General features: G+C 38.6%; 1 protein-coding gene across 4 annotated transcripts; it reads left to right on the forward strand.

The window, feature by feature from the left end:
* aftphb (aftiphilin b) lies at positions 1 to 27,073 on the forward strand. Of its 4 annotated transcripts, XM_017704966.2 has the most exons (10): positions 1 to 149; positions 6,164 to 7,753; positions 9,080 to 9,222; positions 10,587 to 10,707; positions 10,858 to 10,914; positions 11,863 to 11,967; positions 12,823 to 12,853; positions 19,563 to 19,655; positions 23,152 to 23,275; positions 25,048 to 27,073. In XM_017704966.2, exons 2-10 carry the CDS (start codon positions 6,203 to 6,205, stop codon positions 25,178 to 25,180), a joined length of 2,358 nt encoding a protein of 785 aa, XP_017560455.1. In that variant the 5' UTR covers positions 1 to 149; positions 6,164 to 6,202; the 3' UTR covers positions 25,181 to 27,073. The 4 variants fall into 4 exon arrangements, with proteins under 4 accessions (XP_017560455.1, XP_017560453.1, XP_017560452.1 ...); XM_017704964.2 differs by lacking the exon at positions 19,563 to 19,655 and having other exon boundaries at positions 2 to 149; XM_017704963.2 differs by lacking the exon at positions 19,563 to 19,655 and having other exon boundaries at positions 3 to 149; positions 12,820 to 12,853.
* Positions 27,074 to 27,342: the final 269 nt, after the last annotated feature.

Below are 27,342 nucleotides of genomic sequence, written 5' to 3' on the forward strand. Positions count from 1 at the left end.
GGCGGGACCTGTCAGAAAACAGGTGGGAAATATAGCGCTGCGGGGAAGGGAACACACCGCGGAGGAGGACACAAACAGGGAATGAGAGCCGTTATAGATTTGTAGACTGACCCTCGGTCATCAGGATTTATATCAGCGGATAAATGAAGGTAAGATGAGTTTTACAGAGAGGTCTTGTATTGACTCCAAACAGGTCTGCTCTGCACTCGTTGGTGCTGCTGTCAAAAACACAGCTAGCTAGCTGAATAGCTAACACAATGGTTTTTTCATTAAGCTGCAAATAAATGGAGGGACATTGTAATTTAACTTGATAGCTGTAGCAATAGTTTGGTCAAGACAAAGTCGACGAGTGTCCAGAAGAAACTGTCAGCATTTACATGTAGATATACAGGCCACTTCTGCACTGTGACTGCTAAGCTAATAAGCTACTTGGTTTGAGAAAGCAAGCACAAACCGGGCTGTGTTCTAATTGCCTCACTCGCACACTCGTTAGTACACTCCAGAAATAGCACGGTTTAAGCCAGTTATATAACAGAAATTCATTTATTTCTTTGACAGCAAGTTCACCCTATAATCCGTAAATGAAGAGCAGTGATTAATAAGATTGGTAGATTACGGACTGATCTTTGATTAATTTTATATAGTTGTGGCACAGCTAAATCAGTTACACAGCTGGACAGTTAATGTAAATGCATTGTTTAATGCAAATACTTTACATTATTTATCAGACTTCTAAAGCCATTTGCAACGGTAGTTGAACAATACATGAGGAGTCTGGCCCAAGCATTCTTATTAGTATTGCAGTAACACTCCTACCTAGACAGGGAATCGAACCCCACTCTCCTGTGGGTGAGGCAGTAGTGTTATTTTCTACACTTTTCCAGTGAAGTTAAGGGAATAAACCTGTGATTATGTGGTCAGTGCATGCACAGTTGTAATGATCCTTATCATTTTTAAATTTCAATTTGTAATTTGTAATTGTGATTTGTCTTCTTTTCTCTGTCTTGTTTAACATTATCTGTGTGTTGATCATTTACAATACACAAATCACCTCAGTCACACTTTCCACCAGGGGATCCCAAGACCTCTGCCACAGTTCGAACCCTGATATCATGCACCTTTACTTAATTACTCAATTACCTAAGCCTACTTAATTAAACTACTATGATTGATATTCAGTGTTTTATAAACTGCATCACCCTAAATCGAATTAAGCAGGCCTGTTTATAATTATTATTTATAGCCCATGCAGTTGGTCAGAGTTGATGTCAACAGTATGCTTAGAAAAGCATGTTGTGACATAATTGATCACAATCATGATTACATTAAAATATGCTCATATTGTCCATCCCCAGTTACTAGCCTAATCTTTTTTTTTCCTTCTATCTTTTAACTCTGATACAGTGAGTCTGTAGAGTTTATCTGCTGATACCATAGAGATAAATTCATGAATGATCTTGAAAGCTTTATTCTGTAAAATATGTATGAATAAAATTAACTTGACAATTATCTGCGCTTTCTCTGCGACGCCTTCTATGCAGTGTAGCTGCAGGTCGTACTGCCTCTGGTGTTACGGGGCCTTAACAACCCAACCACGACTAATACGGAGCATACAAAAAAATACATGATAAACTTCATACTGTACAGCTTAGTGGGTGCATTAATGAAAAGTTTTAGTGTTTACAGTAGGTCTGGAGATGTAGTCAGGTGGAGTGAAGGGCTTCAGTTTCAGCATTAATAGTGTTTGTCTGTGAACACAAAGAGGCAGATAGGGTTCCCCCATGATCAGTTTACTCTCCGTGCCTGTGTGTGCGCTCAGGATTCGACTTCGTAGGAAAACCAGAGAAAAACGGGGCTTCTTCCTTTATACGACGGCTCTTTGTGTTCTGTTTTCTCAAAACTAAAATAGTAGAATATTTTTTTGGTTCCTGAAGTCGAAATTTGGGTTAGAAAACATGTTATTACTTAAGTTGTACATCAGTCAGAAACCACCCTTTAGTTGATTTCCAGTCAAAACAGCCACAAGTTCTTAATTTTTCAGGTGGTATTTCTGAGGTGATTAGTTAAGTTATAAATTTTTAGTCCCAAAAACGGGGAAATTCCACCTCCGCGTTTAACCCATCTGTGAAATGAAACACCACATACACACTAGTGAATAGACACACACACTAGGGGGCAGTGAGCATACTTGCCTGGAGCGGTGGGCAGCCCTATCCACGGCGCCCAGGGAGCAATTGGGGGTTAGGTGTCTTGCTCAAGGACACCTCAGTCATGGACTGTCGGCACTGGGGATCGAACCGGCAACCTTCCGGTCACAGGGCCAGTTCCCTAAACTCCAGCCCTCGTCTGCCCCCTAGATAGAAGATAATCCACTTGCATGAAAAATCAGGAGTTACCCAAACTCTCTAAAGCACACGTGTCAGGCTCCAGTCTTCGCAGACCAACACACTGCAGACTTCAGCTTTATTAAACACACCTGATTCAGCTCATTAGCTAATAAGCGAGGCCTTCATAAACTGAATTCAGAGTGTTAGATGAGGCTAACGCTAATCTCTGCAGCACTTTGGGCCGCAGTTAGGGGTCCCCAGTTTGACATACCTGCTCTACATCGTACACATTTATTGCATTTGAGCTCCACTTATGAACATTGTGTGGTGTTATTTACCAAAAACAGTCATCATTATTTTTCACATGGCTATTTTCCAACCTCTCTGCGTCCCAACTGGCTGCTTTTGTTACTGTGCCATAAAGACTGATACCATCGCTGTCCAGTGAAAACCGTGTATCTCTATTTTTGTCGATTATTAATTTTTCTACATCATTTCAGCACACCAGCTGTCCTTTACATTGTGACCAATAAAAATGCTCTAAAATCACTTGGAACAAAACCTCTTTGTATTGGCTTACATTGAAAGCTAAGAGTGTTTTTAACTTCTCCTGTAAAGTTCATATTTTAGAGATAGTTGTTCCTCATTGGACAGGAACGATATGTAAATGAGCTCTGTTATGATTGGCTGAGCTGTATTGTGCTTCATTCAAAAAGGGCAGAAACACTCTTTATAACTTCATTGTGAGTGGGCGGAGCCAAACTGCTTTAAGCTCAATAGGCAGAAATCATTTTTTTTGTGATGTCACAACACAATGAATTCAAAACAGGTTGTTTTTGCAGCACAATTTCCAGAAATGGGCTGCATTTTCAAACGTTAACCATATTTTCGTATCACGTCAAGCTTTTTTTTATTGCAAAACTGCCCCATCAGATAAACAGCACAACTGCCTTAGATCTGAAAACATCCACAGGTGTTTCTGTCCATCCTTCCACTCTGAGAAGTCGACTCTGGGTCTTAAAAGGATGTGTAGCTGTCAGGCCACAATGGACTGTCCAGATTTTAAAATCACTGAAATGCCTTAAGAGGTTTGGTCAGCTGTTTACTTCACTAACTGAGGCCTTCGAATGCAACATCCCTGCCCATTTCTTACATTATTCATTTCTTACATTATTTGGGGTCCTGGCAGAGCCCCTCTCCTCCAAGCCCCAGGTAGCTGATGCAGTTGTCTTTGCCCTCCCCTTAGCTAAGAAAAAGATCCTTATTGTGTGCAAATCTATCACCCCACCCTCACACGCTCTATGGCTAACTGATGTCATGTTTTTCCTGGACTTGGAAAAGATTAAATTTAGCCTGAGAGATACTGCAGGCATATTTGACCACACCTGGCAACCATCCCTTTCCTATTTTAAACGTTTATCTAATTTAAATGCAGATTAGAGGACGTGCTTATCTCATTTTTATTTATGTATCTTTTGTTCATATGGATTTGTTTTTATTTATTTTTTTATTTGTCCATCGTTGTTAATCCTTTATTTATTTATTTTATTATTTATTTAGTTATTTGTAAGTTGGGGGAGGCAGGCAGAGACTGTGGGAGGGTTTCAGAGTTGGGTGGGAAGGGTGGGCTAGGGGCGGTGATTCAGGGATCCAGAAGATGGAGGGGGGGGGGCTGCACAGTGTGGTATAAGACGAAAGCACTCTCTTATTTCTTTTCATAACGTTTTGTAAGGCGCAGATGCTAAAGTGAGTTACATTTACATTTGGCTGACGCTCTTATCCAGAGCGGCTTACAATTAGATCATTTTACACAGGTAGGCCAAGGTGGTGTTAGGAGTCTTGCCCAAGGACTCTTATTGGTATAGTGTAGGGTGTTTGCCCAGGTGGGAATTGAACCCCAGTCTACAGTGTAGAAGGCAGAGGTGTTAACCACTACACTATCCCAACACCATCCCAAGTTTTATTTCATGGTTTGGCATCATGTGCTGTTATGATCCAGGGCAGCTTATCAATATTAAGCCCAGTGATGAGCAGCCTCCTCGATAAGGTTCTGTCCTAAATCGGCCTCCACTGCGGGTAAATAATAAATAGGCTGTTTCTAATCTCACTGTTCTGATCAAGATCTGTGTCCCTCCTGACTCCTGTGGGTTTCTGCTTGTTTCTCTGTTGAACTAAATGGGGGCAAACAGTTGAGAAGAATCTCTGACTGTTTTTATTTAAGTAGATTTTGCTCTGCAGAAACATTGTTAAGAGAACACTCGATAGGAACCTCTGAGATGGCTCAGCACGTTCAAAGAGCACTCGATGGACATTTCAGTGACTCGGCAGATAGCTGAGTTGCTGAGTAGCCCAAATTGCTCAATACCACAGCTCTGAATGCTAACACAACACAGAGGAGCTAGCCTTTAATAGCCTGGGCCAGCTGTGATTGATTGCACAAATCAACAGGCATCTTTGGCACTGCTTCTTTGTAACTCAGAGTTACCTGCCTTAGTCACTGCCCTTCTATAGAGATTATACTGTGAATTTGTGTTTACACTAGCATTCAGAAGTTTGAAATGACCTGTCATTTAATAATTTATATTTAATAATAACATACCATGCAGTTTGCAATGGTGTAAACTAGACAATCTGAAGTTATGACATGGTAAAAATAGTATTATTCTTAATTAATAAAACATAATCCATTGATATTAATTTCCTGAAATAAAATAATAATAATTGCTATATGATCTTTAAGATTTGATTAGCGCTTCTTGTTTACAGGGCATTCTGGATATTACTTGTATTAGAAGTTCATTCTTAATTATTATGGAAACATCTGCAGCTGTGTTCATTATTAAAAATGTCCCCTTTTTTATAGCTTTCCAGATTTTTTTTTTAATCTATAGAATGTAAGGAGAACAAATCATTATATACTTGTAGCTATGACACAGTTGGTTTTAAATAGTTGAAAATGGCAGTTCCAAACTTTTGAATGATAATTCCAAACATGTAAATGCAAGTGTGCATTATATTGTAATGAAAGTGTGAACTAAGAAGGGGCAAAAAGTAAAATTAACAGTTGTCGGTATCAGCCAGATCAAGGTTTTTGTTACTGGTTGTCGTAATCAGCCTAGAAATGTTCTGAATATGACCAGCAAGTCACACTGCTATGTTGTTAGTCAAATCCTAAGGTGAACTTTTAAAAAGAGCATTAAAACACATGCAAGTGGATTGTTTTCTTCATTAATATTGAATAATTATTGGAGTAGCTTATAGGAGCAACATGTTAACCCTGTGCTGTAGAGTACACTGTCCCTATTGGTGTGTTCTGACTCTCTAGAGCTTTCCTACTCTCTTTAAACTCTCTTTGAAAAGTGGCTCTGAAACACAAAAGACATTTGTGCTGACTTTGTCACGGTTCCGCAGTGGTCAGACAACCTGGTCATGAGTTTCAAAATGTCCGCATGCCAAGGCATTTAACCTTAAAGCTGACGATTTTTTTTAAGGTTAGACAAAAGCATTTTGGAGTTTTTGCCTGTGAGATGCACAAGTTGCTTACAATCACCCAAACTGAATTTCACTTGAGTTGTGTAAAGTTTAGGATCCTGCAACTCACTTGAAACTCAGCTGCAACAGTTGCAAACCTCTCAACATTGTGAAAAGGTTTCATGAAAACACCAGTAATGCATCATATTTCATGACTTCATTCAAACAATTTTACCAGGTCAGTGGATAAGAAAATGAAACATTGGAAGGTATTGCAAGGTTGAAAATGAGATCCTCGATTGACTTTATGTAAGGCTAGTTGTTCTTTCTTTTGATCAGTTTCTGGCCTTCTGTCTCTCTTTCAGGTGCTCATGCATGTTGCTGCTAGGTGGGACTAGAGGAGCATGGAACCTGATGTCGTCCGCTTGTACTCCTCCACCCCTCCTCCACTGGACGAGGGTGGAGAGGAGGAAGACGAGGACGAGTTTGGTGAATTTGGAGGTTACTGCGGTGGAGGGTCCTCCAGCTTCAGCTTATCTGAGTTTGACACGCCCAATACATTCAGCCAGTCATATGCAGCAGAGACCTCACCACCTGACATGTACATCACATCTGTTCAAAGCGCCTCTTCGTCAGGGAAAAACGCAACAATTACAGAGACAGAGAAGCTCACAGAGAATCCCCAGGTAAGCTTAGCAGTGACCGGTGTTGGCATAGGTGACTGTGAAAATGGAGATCCAGAGGCATCCGGAATTATCATCAATGGTGTTCCACCCTCTGAGCTCCAGGACTCCAATACAGTTCAACACAGTTTAGCCAGCAGTTCTGTTGTACTTGCAATCCAGGACTTTAAGGACATCACCATGGACCAGCACAGAGATAGACTGGGCACAGCTGGAGGAGGTTACTCCCATAGTAGTGGACACAGTAAGCGTAACAGAGGTACAGAGCAGGAGGCCCCAACAGTAACAAGCTTTAACAGCACAGAGACTGGCCTAGAGTTTTCCATTAGTCCTAATCCACTTTCGGCTGATAACATCTCCCAGGGAGAGGTTTCCGAGACTGGAAGGACTGTGGCAGATGAGGTGCAAAGTGAATCCCAGGACTTCTGTACCAATAAGGGCGGTAAGGATCAAAGTATTAGTGAAAGTAAGGAAATGCAGGGAAATGAAGTGTTGTCTGGTCTTCAAGGACCTTCGGATGAAGAAACCTTTGTGTCCTTTAGTGACCCACCCCCTCAGGGTGGGTCTGAAGATTTTGGGAATTGCACTGAATCCTCGGTGGGGCTTGCAGCAAAGGTTGATGAGGTGTCTAATACGCAGCTGAGCAAGGACTTTGTGGACCATAACGACACTACAAGAGATCCTGCAGGACAGTTGCAGGTAGTGGTACCTAGCACGGAGCTAGGAGGAGATTTTAACGTCAATGGGACTACAGTAGACCTCACAATGGAGTTAGTGCATAAAGCAGAGATAGATAAGGTTTTAAGGAAGGGTAAAGGCAATTCAGGGGTTCCCAGGATTGAGATGGACGAGGACTTTGGGGATTTCAGGGATGCCGTTCAGGGCTTTGCAGACTTCAGCAGGACGGATTCAGCAGGATTCGCTGACTTTGTCACTGCGCTGTCAGGCTGCTCTACCACTGATGACTTTGGGGATGCAGATAGCCTGAAGGACTTGAAGGAGGAAGAGGAGCTGCCTGAGGAACAACATGAAGATGATCTTAACACTGCAGGAACGTGGTGTTCAGAGCTCCCTCCCAGTGATAGCTTTGCGGATTTTAGTTCAGCTCCGCTTGGAGATTTGACAGAGGATGTGGGTGACAACTGGGTTGCGTTTGGGTTGTGGGGGGAGTGCGAGGGCCAACAGAAGTCTTGGGCAGCATTTGAAGAGGGGCAGCAAAGTAACACTGCCACAGCGCCCCCTTGTGACAGCTTCAAGAGTGACCATGTGTTGGTGAGTTGAAAAAAATGCATGTCTCATCCTATCAGAGTAATGCTATAAAAAGAGTCTCTCTCTCCTCTCTCTCTCTCTCTCTCTCGCTCTCTCTCGCTGCTTATCAGTAGACCCAGTGGTCTGTGTAAATGACAGATAGTTTAGTGTTTAGGCAGGCTGTTTCTGATAAGGTAGGCTAATTTGCATCACACAAACATTACAGAACTGAATGGACAAAACGAGAAATAATAGCATGTTTAATTCAAATAAATGTTTAATTTTGGTAATTATTTTAAAAAGCAACAACAATGGATGCCTTGTGATCATCTGTTATGTTTGGGATCCGCTAATGCACATGTATCTGCTCTTTTCCCAGAATGCACCACTTTATATTTGACAATGAAAACATATGTATTTTATTTATTTATTAATATTTACATTATATCAAAATATTTTTTCAAAGATTTTAGGTCAGCTTCTGTGACATAAGAAGCCAATGTCAGCCTTGTAGAGATTAAGATATGAAACAGTGTTTAGAGGTGGTTTGCTGAGATCACAGGTCTAGTGTTGGAGCACAATAGTGACTTAGGTTTACCCATATATTTCAGTTTTGTTTTTGCTATTTTGCACAATAAAAAATTTCAGTTTTAAAAAGTGCTTTGCTTATTTCAAAATAAAAGGTAGGCTTACTTAAGCATGTAAAATCTTTATATACAACAAACAGGCATAACATTACGACCACATCCTTGTTTCTACACTCATTGTCCATCTTATCAGCTCCACTTACTATATAGGTGCCCTCTGTAGTTCTACCATTACAGGCTATAGACCATCTGTTTCTCTGCATACTTTGTTAGCCCCCTTTTAGTTGTCAGGACCCCCATGAACTCTCACAGAGCAGGTACTGTTAGGGTGGTGGACACCCATCCACATCAATGTTACTACAGTGCAGTACCTGCTCTGTGAGGGTCCATGGGGGTCCTGACCACTGAAGAACAGGGTAAAAGGGGGCTAATAAAGTATCAGAGAAACAGATGGACTACAGTCTGTAACTGTAGAACTACAAAGTGCACCTATATAGTAAGAGGAGCTGATAAAATGGACAATGAGTGTAGAAATAAGGAGGTGGTCGTAATGTTATGCCTGATCGGTGTATGTGTATATCTATACACTGTTTTATACGAAAACTGTCAAATTTGATTCATACCCTGAAATAAATTTTAGGCCATACTGCCCACTAGTATTTGTCATTTATCTCTGTTACCTGTCCTCTTCCTGTCTCCTGCTTCTGTTGATTTCCGTTTCTCTTTCTTCTTCCTTTCCCTTTATCTCTTGTTTTTTTCTCAGGGTGGGTTGAGCTGCAAACTGCAGCATCTCTTTCAGAGCACTTTTCCTTCAGAGGTCACACCTGAGGTCACACAAGTTGAGACCCTGCAGGCCCTCCTGGAGCTTCAGGAACACAAAGAGAACAGCTGCAACCCTGTTCAGGGGTAAGGATCACATTCTAGCATTCTCACTCATCTCATCACCTCGCCTGTTCTGTAGTGAGTTCTGAACACTTACTGGTCAGTAGTTGTAGGTAGCTTGACAGTGTTTTTATTTTTATGGTGATAAATTTGTTATCATGATAATATTTTTATGAACATATTGCTCATATTGTCAATACATAAGGAGCACTGACCAACTCCCTCTGTGAGAACATAATTAGTCCTGATTTTGTGCAGCTGGGTATATGAAAAGTTTAATAAAAATCAGTATTAATTTTTGCAGTTTTTTAAATAGTGAAAATGTCTTTAAGTATTGTGATGTGATATTTTTGCCATATCGCCCACTAAATTTTCCAATTTGACTACCATTGTCAACATATCTCGGTGCCAGGGTCCCAAAGGTGTACAGTGCATTGAATATTTCTCTTTGAGAAAAAGTTTTAGATAACAACCAACCACTTTGCATGCAATATAAATCAGCCAAACACTGAAAAAGATCAGATTCTGATATAACTAAATTCAATGCTGTGTTTGGAACTTGTCTCAGAATTGGCCTTATATGTAATTATTCAATGTTTTAATGTTGTATTCTGTGGCTTTTCCTGTTTATTTAAAGATAAAAGATATATTTATATACACAGTCCCAAAGTTTAAAGATACACTATGTAAGATTTGGGGATTTGGAGTAAGTCTCTGGTGTAAATGTGTAATTGCATGCAGTGTGAGGAAGAACACTTTTTTAGTGTAGGTTGTGCTTCAGACCCTGAGCAGATGAATCTGATCATTGTGATTTGAAAGAGTATTCAAAGAGAACTCAGTCAAAACTTTGTGAAGGTCATGTTTTCTGAGAATGTGAGTGAAATATCTACTGCGTCTGTCATCATATCCTTATCAGTATTTTTTGATTTAGTAGTAGTAATTTTGATTTAGCATTTGAGACCTAAACATCGAACCAGACCTTCTTTTTGAGAATGTGTGTGTGCCATTAATACATTAAGATGGAAAATGTGGTTCACAAAGCTCCCAAGAAATGCAGCTTGACACCTCTGACTTATTATAATTATTTAAATCTTATCTACAGTATGTTTGCTTTGTAAGGAACCTTTGTTTGTGTGTGTGTGTGTGTGTGTGTGTGTGTGTGTGTGTATATAAATTTCAGCCAATCAAATGTCAAGTGAAATTACCATACCATGTTCTCAGAAATGTTTCACTTCTTCAAGCATTTCTTTCTTAAATGTCACATTTCATCATATCTTATGAGGTAGAATTGGTTGCGTCCACTGTGAACATGTAGAGATTAGCCATTCTGCTAGCCATTATACAGCTATTCTACTGCTTCACTTCACCATTTCCCCGTGCTGTCTCAGGGAGGCTGCAGCCTTGTGGCACCACCTGCTGGACACCCACAACGCCCACGGCCTTAAGGTCCAGTGGGTTGGCTCACGAAGCAACAGAATTCTCCTGGACTGCCTGGGAATCCGCAATATTGTGAGTTCTCATTCTCATTCACTCTTTATGGATTTCATATGTGTACTGTGTATGGAATGTGTCAGAAAACTACACGTCTCTGCCCCGTCTTCTTTATTAATTTTACGGTGTGAATACTGTTTGAGCCGAGTTTGTTTATCCCTCCTGCAGTTGTTTGCGGGTCAGAAGAAGCGACCACTGATCGTGCCTATGTTTGCTGCAGGCCTGGTGAGTTAGATGTTAAATATTCACTGCAGCATTGCCAATTTGAACTACACAGATTCTTCAGTAATGGATTTACTGTGATGCAAACCCTTAGCCAGTTGTTTAAATTTCCAGTGTGATCCTAATCAGCCTGTTTGATGTCAGCAATTTAACAAAGTCTATATAATAGAAAGTATAAAACATTGGCAGTATGTAAAATGACATAAATGTCTCTTTTTAATATGATGTACATGAAGTACTGTAAATCTCCTTTTTATTGCCCACTAAGATATTTATGTGGACTTTACCCCTTCACAGGCAACACAACCTAATTACCTTAGAAGATTAGATTAGAAGCAATAAGCCCATCCATGTGTAGAACTGCAAGTACTGAAAGGATGATTAAGATAGATTAATCAACTAAAATAACAATTTTGTTTCTTGCTCAAGTGAGTAATAAATGTAAATAATGGCACAAGAAAATCCATCACCCTAAATATTAAATTGCTTTAGTTTATGTTGCTGTTAATTATTTCTTTCACTATTAAAATGAATATGCTTGATACTAAGAGACCCCTTTGTGTTAATCATGGAATTTTATTGTGTTTTAGGCTGGTTTAGGAAGTAATTAATCCAAATATGTATTTTTGATGTTTTTTGTCTAAAAAGTTTTTTAAAGCTGGGGTGCCACAGGGTTCCATTTTGAGGCCTCTGTTGTTTGTGAGATATACTAATGAATTTTGCAGAGGATACTTATTGGAAGCATTTGTGACTATGCAACACAATCTCAGCCCTCTAAAATTAGTCCTTAATGGTAAAAATGTTCAATTTTACAAAACTGTTTACTAGTTGTTTTCTACACAGTTACCCAAATAGGGAGACTGAACTACCAGCGCTGGTCTACAGTGCATTTTAACATTTCATAATGAGCATGCAGTCTCTGTCTTGTTCTTTCTTTTCTCTTTTTCTCAGGGAATGCTTGAACCTACCAAAGATCCTGTAAAACCTTCTCCAGCCTCTCCTGCACCTCTAACACCATCCTCGCCAGGCCAGGGCAGGTCCACTCTATGCACACAGGTAAGAATGATGGAAACATATTTTAGCTAATTTTATAGATTGAGCTCCTAAAAGCTAATTCATTACAGAACATAATTTTTTAAATTGCTCCTTTGGACAACTGTTATTCAAAGCTAGCAGTTAAAGGAATAGCTTGGCTTAAAGTCATATGTGGACCCCATCCCCTTACCCTAGATACGGTCAGTTAAACAAGATGAGTTTCAGAGGAGAAAAAACTGTGGAACTGAAAAAATGTTCTCTGAACTGAAAATAATAGTTTGGTTTGGCTATGTTGGACAAAACTGAAGTTAGCTTCTTATTCACCAGCTTCTTTTTCGAATTTTATGTTCCCCTTGCAGAGGTTGCAGTGCTGTGCCCTTAATTTTTAGTGTCTGAAGTTTTGCACTGGAGCTACTAGGCTAATGTGCCTGAAAAGTAATGAAAACACATACATTAGCCTCGTAGTTCTACTAAAGAAGCAAACTTCAGACAAGAAACATGTTTTTGATTTGGGAAAAGGGGGGAAACTGTGTAAATCTATTTTTAAAACAGTTCCTTGAAAGGTTTCAGTGAATTCTAAATTATATTATTGCGTATAATTATAAATCGCATATATGAATGTGCACAACTTTACATATAGCTTTACAACCGTATTGTACTCATTGCTCATTGGAATGGTGCAGTACTGGTGTATACTAATGTGTACTGTCAATGTACATATATTTAGTGATATATGTGTGTGTATGTATGTTTGTAAACATATGTAAGTATGTAAATGTGGTGTGACCATGAACATGATTCGCTTTTGTTTGATTTGATTTAAATGGTCAGTACAGAGTTTGGTTAAATATCGCATTTTCTACTTGTGTCCAGCAGGTGGCATCCTCTTTGAGCAGCAGTGAGGACGGTACGTCTCAGCGCAGAGCTTCTTTCTCTGTAACACAAGACCGAGCTCTCCGCCATTCTCGCCAGAAATCCTACTCCTGATACAGCCTCTCTTTTTCTGCGCTTGCCTCTCTTTCTCTTTCTCCCTCACTCTTTTCTTCTATACTTCCTTTTTCCTCCATTCTCTTATACAACTCCTCTGTGATCAGATCCAGGTCCTACTCTTCCCTCTCTCTTGTGGTGCTTCCTTCCCTGCTCTCTTTTGTATAGATTGAGCAGCCTTAACCCAACGGGTCAGCCGAGTTGATGTAGTCCAGTGGTTCCCAACTGTCATCTGTACTCCTACAGTCGTTTAAATGTGATTCATGTGGCTCCTCCATCTACAGTAAACAAGTATGATCCAAAACTTGTTAATTTAATTGATGAACTGGGAAATAATTTACATTAATCTTAGCTTCCTAGCTTGCTTTCATGCCAGTCTTGAAGTTCTTACAGGTGGGAAACTAGATGGCATGTCTGTCATTCAGTAGTGTCGTGATACGCTAGAAATCATCATTGCACCAATTTTATTCAGGTTTTTTAAAAATATATATATAAATTGGTATTTTTCTTTTGGGTGGGTGATGTGGTAAACATACATCACAAAACTCAGACATTTGAGTCACACACAAAATGTTTTTTTAAGCCTGTGAACAAGTTGGAATGACACAATGCACTAGCTGACATAACAAATGTCAACAACTGGATGGGGAACACTAGAGAACAAACTTTAAGTTGACTTGACAAAGCTGTCTCTATGAAGCACCAGGTGGTGGCTAAGGTGTTGCAGTGTTGTCCCAGGTGGTTGTTAAGAGTAAGGTTGTTACTAGATCATTGCTATACAATTCCATGTGGTTGCTAAGGTGTTGCTCGACTTTTGCTGTGAATCCCAGGTGGTTGCTGAGGTGTTGCTAGGCCTTTGCTGTGTCATCCCAGGTTTTTGCTGAGATATTGCTTGGCCTTTGCTGTATTTTCCCAGGTGGTTGCTAAGGTGTTGCTAGGCCTTTGCCGTGCATCCCAGGTGGTTGCTCAGGTGTCGCTAGGCCTTTGCTGTGTTTTCCCAGATGGTTGCTGGGGTGTTGCTAGGCCATTGCTCTGAATACCAGTTAGGTGTTAAAATGTCACTGAGCCATTTCTGTGTTATCCCATGTGGTTGCTGAAGCATTGTTTTGGTATCCAAGGTGGCTACTACGGTATTAGTTGGCTGTTGCTTTGGTATTGGCTGTTACTACGTGTATAAATATATAAATATATTCCTCCATTTATTTCCTATGGGCAAAAAAATGTTGGAACGAATGCAGCATTTGGTCTCAAAAAGACAAGCACAGAATTGCTGTATTGGCTCTATGATCTTGTAAATTTGAGTGAGTCTAGCTTGAAAACTGACCCATGAAAACAGTCAAGCCAATTTGAGTATAGTGACATAATGGGCCGACATTCCAATCCACTACTTGTTAGTATACATTTTCTGTAGTTACTGTACACTGGATGTTGTTGTTTACAGACTTTCTATAATTGGTCTAATCTTTTTTATGATACATGTTGTTCAGTGTATATAGTACCTATCATATACGTATCATAAGCATATTGAGACAGTTTATAACTATGACATCATGTTACCTGGAATACAAATATCTCTGGTTGGGAATCACTGGACTGTCACTATAGTCCACTAGTCTCTACAGTGGTCATAACAGTCAAAGGAGAGAAGGTTATTCAGTTAATCTGGAACTAGATCTACCCCCCCCCCCCCACTTCCCTCCCCCCCCCCCTTCCCCTCTCTCTCTTTTGGTTTATGGATGTATTGATTCATTGCAAATGCACTGTGAATTTCCAAACTCTTTCTGACTATCTCTCCCTCCCTGGTTCTCTCTTTACTGTACCCTGAAATGCACTACCTCATTTGGTCAGTACGAAGACACGACTGCGATAAGGTCTTCTCAAATATGCAAAACTGCACACACAGTTCTTTTTATGAGCAAGGAACATCAAACCCACCATTCAATCACAGTGTTACAGTTTAATTAATCGTTTATTAACCTTGTCAGGTTTCTATCCTGGTAGAGACCCATTTGAAGCCAACTATATAGAATTGGGCTGTGTTGTGACTTTGAGGAAAGTTTTATCAGTATGATTATCACTCTGCATTTGGATGACTTTAAAAAGTCATATATACACTGCCTGTCAAAATTTTGGGAACGTGTTGCCTTCTTTTGAAGTTTTTGCTGAAATTTAACAGCTAGTCTTTTGGGTATGTTCAGCTTAAACACTCATCAAAGTGTCTTCTTTGGAATGAAGAGCAGACTTAATTATGTGACAGTTTTCTTTTCCATTATTATTTATTATTTAATCCATTACAAAAATTCTCTGATCACCAAATGAATGTTGATTTAAAGCATCCTAACACAACCAGCAGATGGTTTAAGTCTGCACTAGGGCCTGACCAATATGACAAATTTATGGCCAATACTGATAGTAATTTTAGGGGGCTAAAATCAGAATTGATATAATTTTATGTTTATATTAAAATTTTATGCTATAGTTTTAGTTGAGTAGCACTTTAGTGCTATTTATGTCAGTCTTCAGTTGCTTTATTTCTTAAGCTCAAGTAAACAACAGGAATTCAAGTCTTATATAATATATTGCAGCCGCTGGTGAAGTGCAAAGCTACCCAGAATTCTGCACTCGTTTTAAGTTTTATAGCTTCTTATTTTTCTCATTTTTAATTAGTCCTCAAAATGTTTGTATGTGTTAAAACATCCTCATGCCAAGTTTATATGCATTTTAATATATATTTGTAATAATAAGCATGATTCAACAGGTTGGGAGTTCAAATCCCAGCAGTGCTGCAACCAAAAAGAGGAGCTAATCATCTGCACATTATCAGCAATATTATCAGTTGACCGATGATGATATTAGTGATATTAACGACTCGTAGTATTGTTAGTGTTGGTCGATATTATCAGCCCACTGACATATTTACACTTTCCTTCCTCATATTTACTCATGTGTTTATCAGAATTAACCTCATTAGCTTTAATATGTTAGATTATATCAAACCAATAAATAAAACATGCCCATTTGTCTTAAAAACATTTCGTAAAGCAATGTGTCCCCAAAGTTTTGGTGTGCAGTATCTGCAAAAAATGTTGAATTAGTAGTGACCCACATGGTGACAGCCTGTTATTCTCCAACTTAATCAGGTTGTGTCCAGTCATTACTGGTCAGACGAAGGTCCCATTTGATATAAGCAAGCGGAAGAAATTGACATGGTCACTGGTGTCCAGTAAACCCATGATGCTAAAGCTAAAGAAAGAAGCAAGACATGAAAGTTAATGAAACCCACTCGACATCGCTAACACAGCTAACAGTGAAAAGCTAGCAGAAAGTAGAATGTAAGAGGTCATTAGCTTCACGCTAACCAGCCCCTGCTAGCTGTTAGCTGCATTAGCAATCTTGAGGGCATGTCTATGCACAAAGTCATTAGCATTGTGCTAAGTAACCCCTGCTAGGCTTCATCCAGTATTAGCAACTTTAGCGTTTTTGATTGAAGTACTGCATTAAAGCTCATAGAAGGTGCTGATTGAATGGGAATAGAATGGTTTTTAGTTTTTGTGATGGTAAGTATTTTGAATTTTGGATTTTGAAAGCACTTTCTTTCAAATTTACCACAGATTCTTTGCATTATTGTATTTTGCTTTAGCATGTACAGTGAATTTCAGTGGAGCAACCTTACACGCACAACAAAAGCCATAGAAAGTTAATATGCCTTTCAAAGCTGTACATTTAATTCAACACTAGACTGTCCTTGCAAATACTATATTTCTGATCTTTCTGTCTCATTTTCTTCATCGGTCACCTGTTATTCTTTCTTTATGATTATTGACCGACTGTGATTCTTCTCCCTGATCTGTCTTAAAGGATCTGCTCTCTGATGCACTTTATTTTTTTTCTTTTTCTTGTTTTGTTTTTAAAGCATGATTCCTATTAGAAAACACTGTGTTTTCGGTGCAAAGTCAATCTTCTGTGTCAAGCGTTAACTCAGAATAAGATAAATAAAAGTTTTATATTATGATAATTCTTTTCTATCCTATCCTGTCCTGCTTATTCACTCTCTCCTTTGTCCTGTGCACACTCTCTTTTAATGCCAACGTGCTTTTTTCTACACTTTTTCTGCCTCCTTGGTGGTAGATGTTGTATAATGTATGCTCACTGGCCACTTTTATTAGAAATGTGTACATTGTTCTTCCACTTTGACTTCTATCGATCGTAAAAGTCCACTATGTTTTAGCAGTAGAGCATGAGAGGGAGTGTGTTATCACGAGTAGCATCTGCCTGCAGTTAAATCACAGCTAATTGCCATAACGAATGACCTCAATTGTTCTATTGCTTCAATACGACGGTACAGAAAAATAAAGAAAAATGGAAAGCTAAGAAAACCAGAACATTGTATTAAATGTGCTCTTATATTGAGCACAGTAGTAGCGTTTCAGCTCAACATTTTCAGTAGAAATTGACCTGCTGTGGTTTTGACCTGATGTGGATCTCAGTCTGGGAAGTGCGAATCTTTGCCAGCAAGGGCAGTTGGAGGTTACAAGCAATGCCTGATGGCACTGCCAGGATTTGAACTAGGATCGGTCCTGGGATTTGAACCCACAGCCTTCTAGTTACTGGTTTTTGGCTAATTCCATTTTGTTTAGTTGTTCTGTCACAGTTGCTGACCGAAAAGCTTGCTCAGAATAAAGGACCGGTTGAGAATTTGATGTACGTTCTTCAAAAAGGTGGTGCTTGAAATGTTCATTAGAAATGAAAATGGTTCTATGTAGAACCATGGATGCTCAAAGAGCCCTTTGCATGATAAAAGTGTTCTTTGCATCATGAAAGGGTTTTTCTGGATGATAAATGTGCACTATAGCCTTTTTTTTTTAAAAAGGGTTCTATATAGCACCCAAAAGGGTTCTTCTATTGTTTCACGCTGGACCCCGTAACAATAGAAGAACTCTTTTGGGTGCTACATAAAACCATTTTCAAAAAGGTTCTTTTCCGAACTGTCTACAGCACATTCTCCATCAGTCTGAAGAACCCTTTCACGATGCAAAGAACCTTTTAATCATGTAAAGGGTTAGTTGAATGTCCATGGTTCTACATAGAACCGTTTTCTTTACTAATCAACCCTTGAAAAACCATCTTTTTAAGACTGTTGTCCTGCTGTCACACCCGTCTCCAGAATCTGACCAAATGGACTGCAGGACAGATATTATTTTGATATATAACATGTTCATTTTTTGTTTCTGTACACACCACAGCGGAAACTCATTGACCGTTTACTGCAGGGTGTAGTTTGTTGTTAATTAGCAATCAGCTCTACAAGAGAGGGGCTTCTAATAAAGTGGCCAGTGAGTTTGTGTGCTGTAGTGTAGCCTTATATTCTGCCATACAACCTGCTGTAACAAGTACAACAAGTCATTCCACAAATGAGTCCCCAGAACACTTTGCAGCAGACCAAAAAGGAAACAAACACAACAAGATTCACAAGTTTATCACATCACTTTTCTAGGAACCTTCTCATTGCTGTCCCCCACACACCTACCCAAAGACGAGATCTAGGCCACAATAATAGATTCAACCTGATCTTTGTATTATTGTAGATAATAAAGCCGCAACCTAGTGTATCATCTAATTTATCATTGTTGTCAGAAGAAAACCTCATATCTCCAAAATGACAACTTTATAAAAAAAGAAAAAACCTACTTTTAATGTAAGTCAATGGAACCAGACATTTTTCCAAGTCATTTTGGGTTATTTATTTTGGTCAGTTCTTTTTGAAAGTTACACACAATATAAAGGCATTTTCAAATTATGTCAAAAACAGAAAAACGACAAAAATGGAGATACAAGGTTTTCTTCTGACAACAGCGCTATGTAAGATATTCTAAGATGCTATTTGCTTCAGATGCTACAGAAAAACAGTTTTTAAAATGTGCATAATGTGACATAGATTACCTTTTATCAGTTGTCATTTTATAGTGTGTTTGAAATGATCTAATATGATTAACTATCTGTTGAGATCATGATATCTGCCAGTTTAAAAACGCTAAAGTAACTTTTGGTAAGCGCATCAGGGTATACACTGATCTGCTCTGGCTCTGATAATAATTTGGATGTCTCTGGTATTTACTGTTTATGTTAGTTCAAAGGGAAAATATATGTATTTGTATGCAAAAATCTGGGCGCCCCTGGTTAAATTTTAATGCGGAATTACTGGTTATTTGCTAACTTTAACATATTGGAAAAAACAGTTACAGCAGATTTAGTATTTCAGTTCAAATGAATGCAAATTGTGCACTAAAATTCAGAAAGGGTCATATTTAAGTTCATTCTCTGTAGAGCATGTCTTCACTTATTTTCACTTAGAAAATCAACAAAACACGAAATTTGAGATATTCAGGCTTTTGCATACGACTATATAACTTACATTTCTCACTGCTGTGCTTGGGCCCCTGACAGCTTTTCCCACCTTATGGGCAGTTCTGCTTGTATGTGATGCTATGTCGTGCTTGTTTAAATGCTTTAGTTTGTTAATATGTGAGAAGTCAGCAGCTCATGATCATCTCATTGCTGTATTTTTGCAGTAACAGTGTGAAAACAAACTATTGCCTCTCTTGCCTGCATGCTGCTGTTCTGACCTGTAGCAGCAGGGGGCGTAGTCTCCCAGCTCAACCTTGACTTCTTTGGGCTGGTGGAGGACAGTAGCTCGGATAGTGATACTGATACACCAATACCAGGTTAGAGCAGATGTGGATGCCACGTTATAAAGCAAACACACCAAAACATCACCTACATACATACATGCTATATATAAACAGGCATCATTATCAGTCAGGACTGTGTATTGAAATTCAAGACATCTATCATAATATCTATATTATAATATCTGTCAAATTGCAGTTAATATAAATGCAGTGTCATTCAATACTAAATTTCAGTACCTACATTGTTGGTCCTACCAGTAAATTAGCATTCCAAAATCCAGACTGCTGATTGGCTGATAAATTACATTCTCTATGCACTCGTTCTCTCATGAGCCACTTGTTTGTAATTTAAAGAAAGCTAACAGAAAATGTATTACTGGTCACTGCTGTATACATACACACAATAATTATTAGGGAAGAACCAATAAAGGGTATTGTGCTGGTACATAGCATTAGTGTTAAATTAGTTATATAACATTTATTTCTGTAAGGTTACAAATGCAGCAAATGAATAAAATACACACCAATCAGCCATAACATTAAAGCCACCTCCTTGTTTCTACACTCATTTTATCAGCTCCACTTTGTAGTTCTACAGTTGTAGACTGTAGTCCATCTGTTGCTCTTCATACTCTGTTCTTCAGTGGTCGGGACCCCCACAGGACCCCCACAGAGCAGGTATTATTTGGGTGGTGGGTCATTCTCAGCACTGCAGTGACACCGATGTGGTGGTAGTGTGTTAGTGTGTGTTGCGCTAGTGCGAGTGGATCAGACACAGCAGTGCTGCTGGAGTTTTTAAACACCTCAGTGTCGCTGCTGGACTGAGAATCTAAAAAATCCAGCCAACGGCATCATGTTGGCAGTGTCCTATGACCACTGATGAAGGACCAGAGGATGACCAACACAAGCTGTGCAGTAGCAGATGAGCTTTCGTCTCTGACTTTACATCTACAAGGTGGACTGACAAGGTAGGAGTTTCTAATAGAGTGGACAGTGAGTGGATACAGTGTTTACTCCAGCAGCACTGCTGTTTCAGATGTTTTAGCACACTAGCCCAGTGTTGCCTAAACATTTAGAGTACAGTAAATACATATCGCTGTTGTCGGAACAAAACCTTGTATTTCCAAAGTGGTAAATTTACAGGAAAATGAAAAAAACTTACATTAACTTTAATGTAAGTCAATGGAACCAGACTTTTTTTTACAAGTAATTTTGGGACACTTCTTTTGGTCCATTCGCCATGAATTTTACACACAATGTAAAGGGGATCAGACGTTTTCAGATTGTGCCAAAAACTGAAAAAAAAATGGAGATACAAGGTTTTGTTCCGACAGCAGCAATATACAGTTTGCATGTGTGTGTGTGTGTGTGTGTGTGTGTGTATGAACACGTGTATATAAATATCCATTAATACTAATATAATTATGATGTAATCAAGCATCACTAATATGTACTGTATGCAATGTAATATATGCTGATGTTTGGTCAAGTAAAATGCTGTGTTGATTTTGTAAGTGAAAGTGAGTCAACACTCCTCTACAGAAATGTCAAATGCACAGTTACTGTGTAATTGCTGAATTTTACATAAATTGTTGTCTTATGATACATTTGATGTTTTGCTTTATCCAATAAACAACAAATACATTGAAAGTGTGCACCAAAATTGCAAAAAAATGCCATGTTTATGTTTCAACAAAGCATGTATTTGGACTGGGACACTCAAATTTTTTCACACCGCCCTCGGGCACTGCTGTACACATACATGCGTACCATACATACTATATAAACACAGACATCATTGCATACAGTCCACTTTAATGAGGTGGTGTGGTTGTGAGCTTTGGGTGATTTGGTGCAGTGGTCAGTGTTTTTTGGAGTCTGTTCTGTGTGAAGACAATTTCCTGGCTTTCTCTTCTCTCAATAGTCTCATGATTCTTGACAAATATGCACTTATGAGGCCAGTTGCTAATAGTGGGATTAAAGGGGACCTCCACCTATTTTGAAACACTTCAGTTATTGAGTATGTGAATTGATCCCTTGTAGTGGTGGCGATAGGAACCAGGGGTCATCATGACTACAATACAAATATATATTTTATATGCTACCCAAAACCACCAGTGAACCTAGACGTGCCTTCTGAGTTTCATATGCAGTGTTGATGGTGGTAAAAAAGTGGTAAATCTGAAAAATACATTAACTTTGGAGTCCACTGTGCACCCTGCTTGCACGCCTCTGCCATAAATATGTTTGAAAAATATATTATAGGTTAAAACCATATCTCAAAACTATCATAGAACTTAATAACCTGATAACTGTGGAAAATCAGATTTTGTCAGTAATCCAATCAACGCGTTTACATACGCTTGAGTAATCGGATAACGGAGAAACTCCAGATCTACATGAGTCAGACTTTAATCAGATTTCTGCTTTGCAACCAGCCAATAAACTCACAGAAGAAGACGTGACATAAATGTAATGTAAAAGTCGAACTTCAGTACACTTCACACTTCTTTTGAGTCACTTTACCTGAAAGTATGAACATACATCATATAGAAGATGAAGAATATTTAAATCCTGCATTTTTTCCGCAAACATAGTCGGTTTTTATGTCGCTCCAAAAGTGGCTCGCTTATTTCCGGTACAGCAGTCCGTTTTCACACATGCGCAGACTGAGAAATCCAACAGAAATCAGAGTAAGAGTTCACATGCGCTGAGAAATCTGATTACTGAGCTAAAATCCAGCCTCTTCGTCAGGTTTCTTGATCGGTTTTCTCAGACCTTACTCCGATCTAAGAAATCAGAGTATGCTGCTTACATCACCATTTGATTAATCAGATAACTGCAGAAATCCGATTATGTTTAGGTTATTGAGTGCTTGTAAACTCACTCAGTGTCTCAGGCATCAGGCAGTGCCTAAGCTTTCATCCCCCCGAGGCAGCATTTAGAGGTGGACGTCTGGTTCCTATCACCACCACTGTGAACAATTCTGACAGTTTTTCCTAAAACACTCTGAATGACTTGTTTACATATTAATGAGTTAATTATGCAGAGATTTTGAATTCTCATTTAAAAGATGTCAAATGTTGTCACATAATTAAGAATCCAGCGCAGTTGGTAAATTGTTTGACTTTTTAGGAAAATGACTTGTATTCCATCAGTTTCACTTGCGCAAGATATACTGATATCAGGTAACCCTGAGGCTTCTGCACACAAAGAACTAAAGCTTGCTTCCATTTTCAGTTTCACTCCCAGCTGTCATCTCATGCATGTGTACTTGCTAGTTTCGTTGCATCCTCTGTCTGAATGCAGTGCATTGTTTTGAGCGTGTTGTTTGTGAGGGTGTTTTAAATTGCTCAGGTGTCATCCTGTGTCTTTTGTTAATCCCTAGAGTAGAAAGTAGAGCTGCACTATATATTGTTGGTTCATCGTTATTGTGATTTGTCTTTGCAGGTCTGATATTAGAGGAAGGGCAGAGGGGTGTTAGGTGTGTGTTAACGTGATCTACTTAAAATGTTTCCTGTGTGTGTAGGAGTAGATCCGGAGTTGTACGAACTGACCACTGCTAAGCTGGAGTGCAATAACACGAGCAGCAACGTAGCCGATGCCTTCAACAGACTGATGGAGACTGTAGAGAAAACAAGCACTGTGGCCAGGTGCGTCGTCACAAACACATAAAAGTTGGTTGGAAAAGTTAGTGCGTGAACTTACAGATTGTAGCTTTAAATTTAAATGCAAGTGCAGGTTGTTGATCTAATAGCAAGTGCATAAATCTATTGATTGTATTTTAGTATTTTAGTTTGTTGGCACTAAGTTAATACATTTTTTATGGCAGGTACATCAAACTACTAACTGTAGCTTTAATGGCAAGTACATAAAACTTACTGATTGTAACTTTATCTCAAAAGCAATAGACTGGTTATGCCTATAATGGATCTAATAAATTTATTATAGCAATTAAATAAAAGCAGTACATAAAACTACTGATTGTAGCTTTAATCTTCAGTACAAGTGCATAATAACTGCTGATCATAGATTTAATAACAAGTACAGTACTATTGTATTTTAATAGTAAAGCCCATGAGCTTACTGATCATGTCCTTATTGGCACTAAATTAATACGTTCTGATACATAAAAACAGCCGACCGTAGCTTTAATCGAAAATGCATAAAACTTACTGTTAACCTGATTGTACCTTTAATCTGAAAAACATAAAACTAGTTTCTTCAGTGGTGTGTGCATGGGAAGTGTAGACTGGAACTTTAATAACAAGGGTATAAAACCTATTGATTGTAGCTTTAATCTCAAATGCATTAAACTGATCATGTCCATAATAGAACTAAATAAATTAAACATAGTATGGCAAGTACATAAAAATAACTGACTGTAGATTTCATAGCAAGTGCATGAAACCTACTGATTGTACGTTTAATCCCAAATGCAGTAAACTGGTCATGTCTTTAATGGACCAAAATAACTTAATAAACTTATTACATAAAAATTGACCATTAATGGCAAGTACATGACGTGGTGGATACAGTGGCAAATGGCAAGTATATAAAGCTACTGATTTCAACTTTAATCTTAAGTGCATGAAACTTACTGAATGTAGCTTTAATCTTCAGTGCAAGGACAGATTGTTGATTTAATAGCAAGTGCATAATACCTGCTGATCATAGATTTAATAACAAGCACAGCAAACATACTGATTGTATTTTAGTGGCAAGGGTCATGAACTTAATGACCATCTTTGTTGGCACTACATTAATAAACTTATAATGGCAGGTACATAAAACTTACAGACCATAGCTTTAATGACAAGCGCATAAAACTTACTGATTGTACCTTTAATCTCAAAAACATAAGATTAGTATCTTCAGTGGTGTGTGTGTGGGAAGTGTAGACTGGAACTATAATAACAAGTGTATAAAACCTGTTGATTGTAGCTTTAATCTCAAATGCATTCAACTGTCTTAAATGGAACTAAATAAATAAACTTAGCATGGTAAGCACATAAAAATGACTGACTATTATAGATTTAATAGCAAGTGTGTGAAACTTACTGACTGTACCTTTAATGTCAAATGAATAAAGCCTTCTGATTGTATGTTCAGTTGCAAGTGCTTTGAACTTGCTAATCTTGTCTTTAATGGCACTAAATAAATATATACACGTATTATGACAGGCACATAAATTATACTGACTAGCTTTCATGGCAAAAACCTACTGATTGTACCTTTAATGTAAATACATAAAACTTGTATCTTCAGTAAGGGCATACATGGCAAGTGCAGACTGTAGCCTTAATAACAAGTGCATGAAACCTATTGATTGTAGCTTTAATGGCAAGCGCAGTGTATTACAGTAATATGTTTTAGGCCTTATATGTGGATAATGAACCAATTCTTTGTGTTTATGTTCTGACAGAAAGCCTGAGAGAGATGGAGCGATTAGTAAAGAGGCTGCTCGGGTCATCTCTGTCCTCCCTGACCTGTCTTTCATGCGGGCCAGAGTTCTGATGTTCCCTTCCACTCTGACCCCAGCTGCCAATCAGCTTTGACCTCTAGCTACCACAATACAACGTTTTCAAACGCTGCCTTAATGATTCAGTCACTTTTGACCTTTGCTGCTCTCTGAACCTGTACGGCAGGTTGACTTTTGTCCAGCACAAGAGACCAAAGAATTGCTTCCTTGTCTGAGACAAGTCCATCTTCAAGGGCTTTTAATCTTTAGTATTGTTTGCTAAACGAGTTCTGGTTGTACGTCGTCAGACTCGCCGCTTGATACAAGCTTTTATTCTTTATTACATGACATGAAGAAATGGGAGCTGCACATTTCACTACTTGAAATATTATTACTTTATTAATTAATATAGAATTTTTGTGCTGTGTTTTTTGGGGTTTGCCTTATAGTACAAACATTCTGAGCACTCCTTTTGTTTCAAACACGGTTGAGCTACAGAATGTCTGGAAGATTTCATTTTTCCCTACTCTCTTAATAAAAGATGGTTCTTCCAGGGTTCTTTAGTAAAAAAAAAGTTCTATTTACAACCATGAACACCCAGAGAACCGTTTGCATGACTAAATGGTCCTTTCATGATTAATGCGTCCTGGAGAACACAGGGGTTCTAGTTAGCACCCAAAAGAGTTCTTCCATTGTTGCGATGTCAAGCTGGTAACAACAGAAGAACCCTTTTGGGTGCTATAGAAGAACACTTAAAAAAATTCTATATTAAACTGTCTACAGTACACTAATGCACATATTCCATCAGTCTGAAGAACCCTTTCCCTATGCAACACTTAATCATGCAAAGGGTTCTTTGAGTGTGTATGTTTCTATATAGAACCATTTTTCTTACTAAAGAACCTTTTAAAGCGCCATCTTTTCTTATGAGCATACATCAAGTTCTCAACCTGTCCTTCAGCCTAAACATGCTTTTCGGGTTCTTCTATTGTTACAAGCTTGACATCTCAACAAATAGAAGAGCCTTTTTGGGTGCTATATGGAACCTATTTCAAAAAGGTTCTATATAGAACCATCTACAGTACATCCTGAAGAACCCATTCATGATGCAAACAAACTTTAGATCATGCAAGGGGTTCTTTGGCTGTTCGTGGTTCTTTATAGAACCTTTTTCTTTACTAAAGAACCCTTGAAGAACCGTCTTTTTAAGAGCGTAGAACAAGTTTTTCAACATGTGAATATTTCATTTCTTTTTAACGCCTGTGTTTGCTTTTGTTTAATCACCCATGGACATTTTTTTTTCTGGAATGAACTAAACGTGTTTATATTTATCCCTCGTTAAGGGCCTTTTTGTTGTGTTTGTTTACTTTGCTTTCATGTTTTGTTTGTATTTATTGTTGAACATTTAAAGGGGAATTCCACAGATTTTTTTAATTTTCCACATAATTCCGTGGTTGGGATGTTAACGAATTCATCCAGAGTCATTCATAGTGATTTGACGTGCTTCATTGTGGAGAAAGCTCTCCGATTTCTTTATAGTGGTGGTGATAGGAACCAGGGGTCACCATGACTATAACCCACTTTATTTATCATCCAAAATGACAGGTAACCCTCCACGTGAGGGAGCTTTTAGAGGTGGACGTCTGGTTCCTGTCACCACCTCTGTGAACAATTCTGGCTTTCTCTAGAGCGGAGCATTTCACACCAAACCACTCTTTATATCTTAACCATTTAATTATGCAGAAATGTTTAAAGAGCAGTTAAATTCCTCTTTAAAAGGGACATTTTGCACATGTAAACATGACGAATGATTGGTTGAAGAATGTTGGAGCTTCAGAGAACATCTCTCTGGGTTCCTTTTCATTTAGTGCAGCATGTAAAATGAGAAACATTCACTATACATTTTGCTCTTTTCTGAAGATGTTGGTATATTTATTGTTTGTTTTATGAAAAATAGATTTGTGGTGACGTGTATTTCACCACTCCATCATCTGCCTGGGTCTAAACTTACTCCTGCATCAAACTGTCTCTCCTCAGTGCACAGCACGAGCCTGTCCAACATGTTTGTACCCCAAGAGGAGGTGAGCCATGAGGCCCGGTGTCAGTACCAGCTCTGCCCCCAGATATTCAGGGTATTATTAATATTGATATTAATTACACAGTGAATGTGAAGTGAATACACTTGACATTGATTCTTTGAGGGCTGGTTGATGTAATACCTCCCAGCTGTGCTCATCAGTGCATTAGATGGTTTATGTG

The sequence above is a fragment of the Pygocentrus nattereri genome, chromosome 10 (genome assembly GCF_015220715.1).
Source record: "Pygocentrus nattereri isolate fPygNat1 chromosome 10, fPygNat1.pri, whole genome shotgun sequence".
NCBI lineage: Eukaryota > Metazoa > Chordata > Actinopteri > Characiformes > Serrasalmidae > Pygocentrus > Pygocentrus nattereri.

Excerpts from the sequence above, each read along its gene's own strand:
- aftphb (XM_017704966.2), top strand. The coding sequence starts at position 6,203 with ATGGAACCTGATGTCGTCCGCTTGTACTCCTCCACCCCTCCTCCACTG. Across the intron at positions 9,223-10,586 it reads AGCTGCAACCCTGTTCAGGG|GGAGGCTGCAGCCTTGTGGC; the intron begins GTAAGGATCACA and ends GTGCTGTCTCAG. Across the intron at positions 12,854-19,562 it reads TTTGAGCAGCAGTGAGGACG|CAGCAGGGGGCGTAGTCTCC; the intron begins GTACGTCTCAGC and ends TCTGACCTGTAG.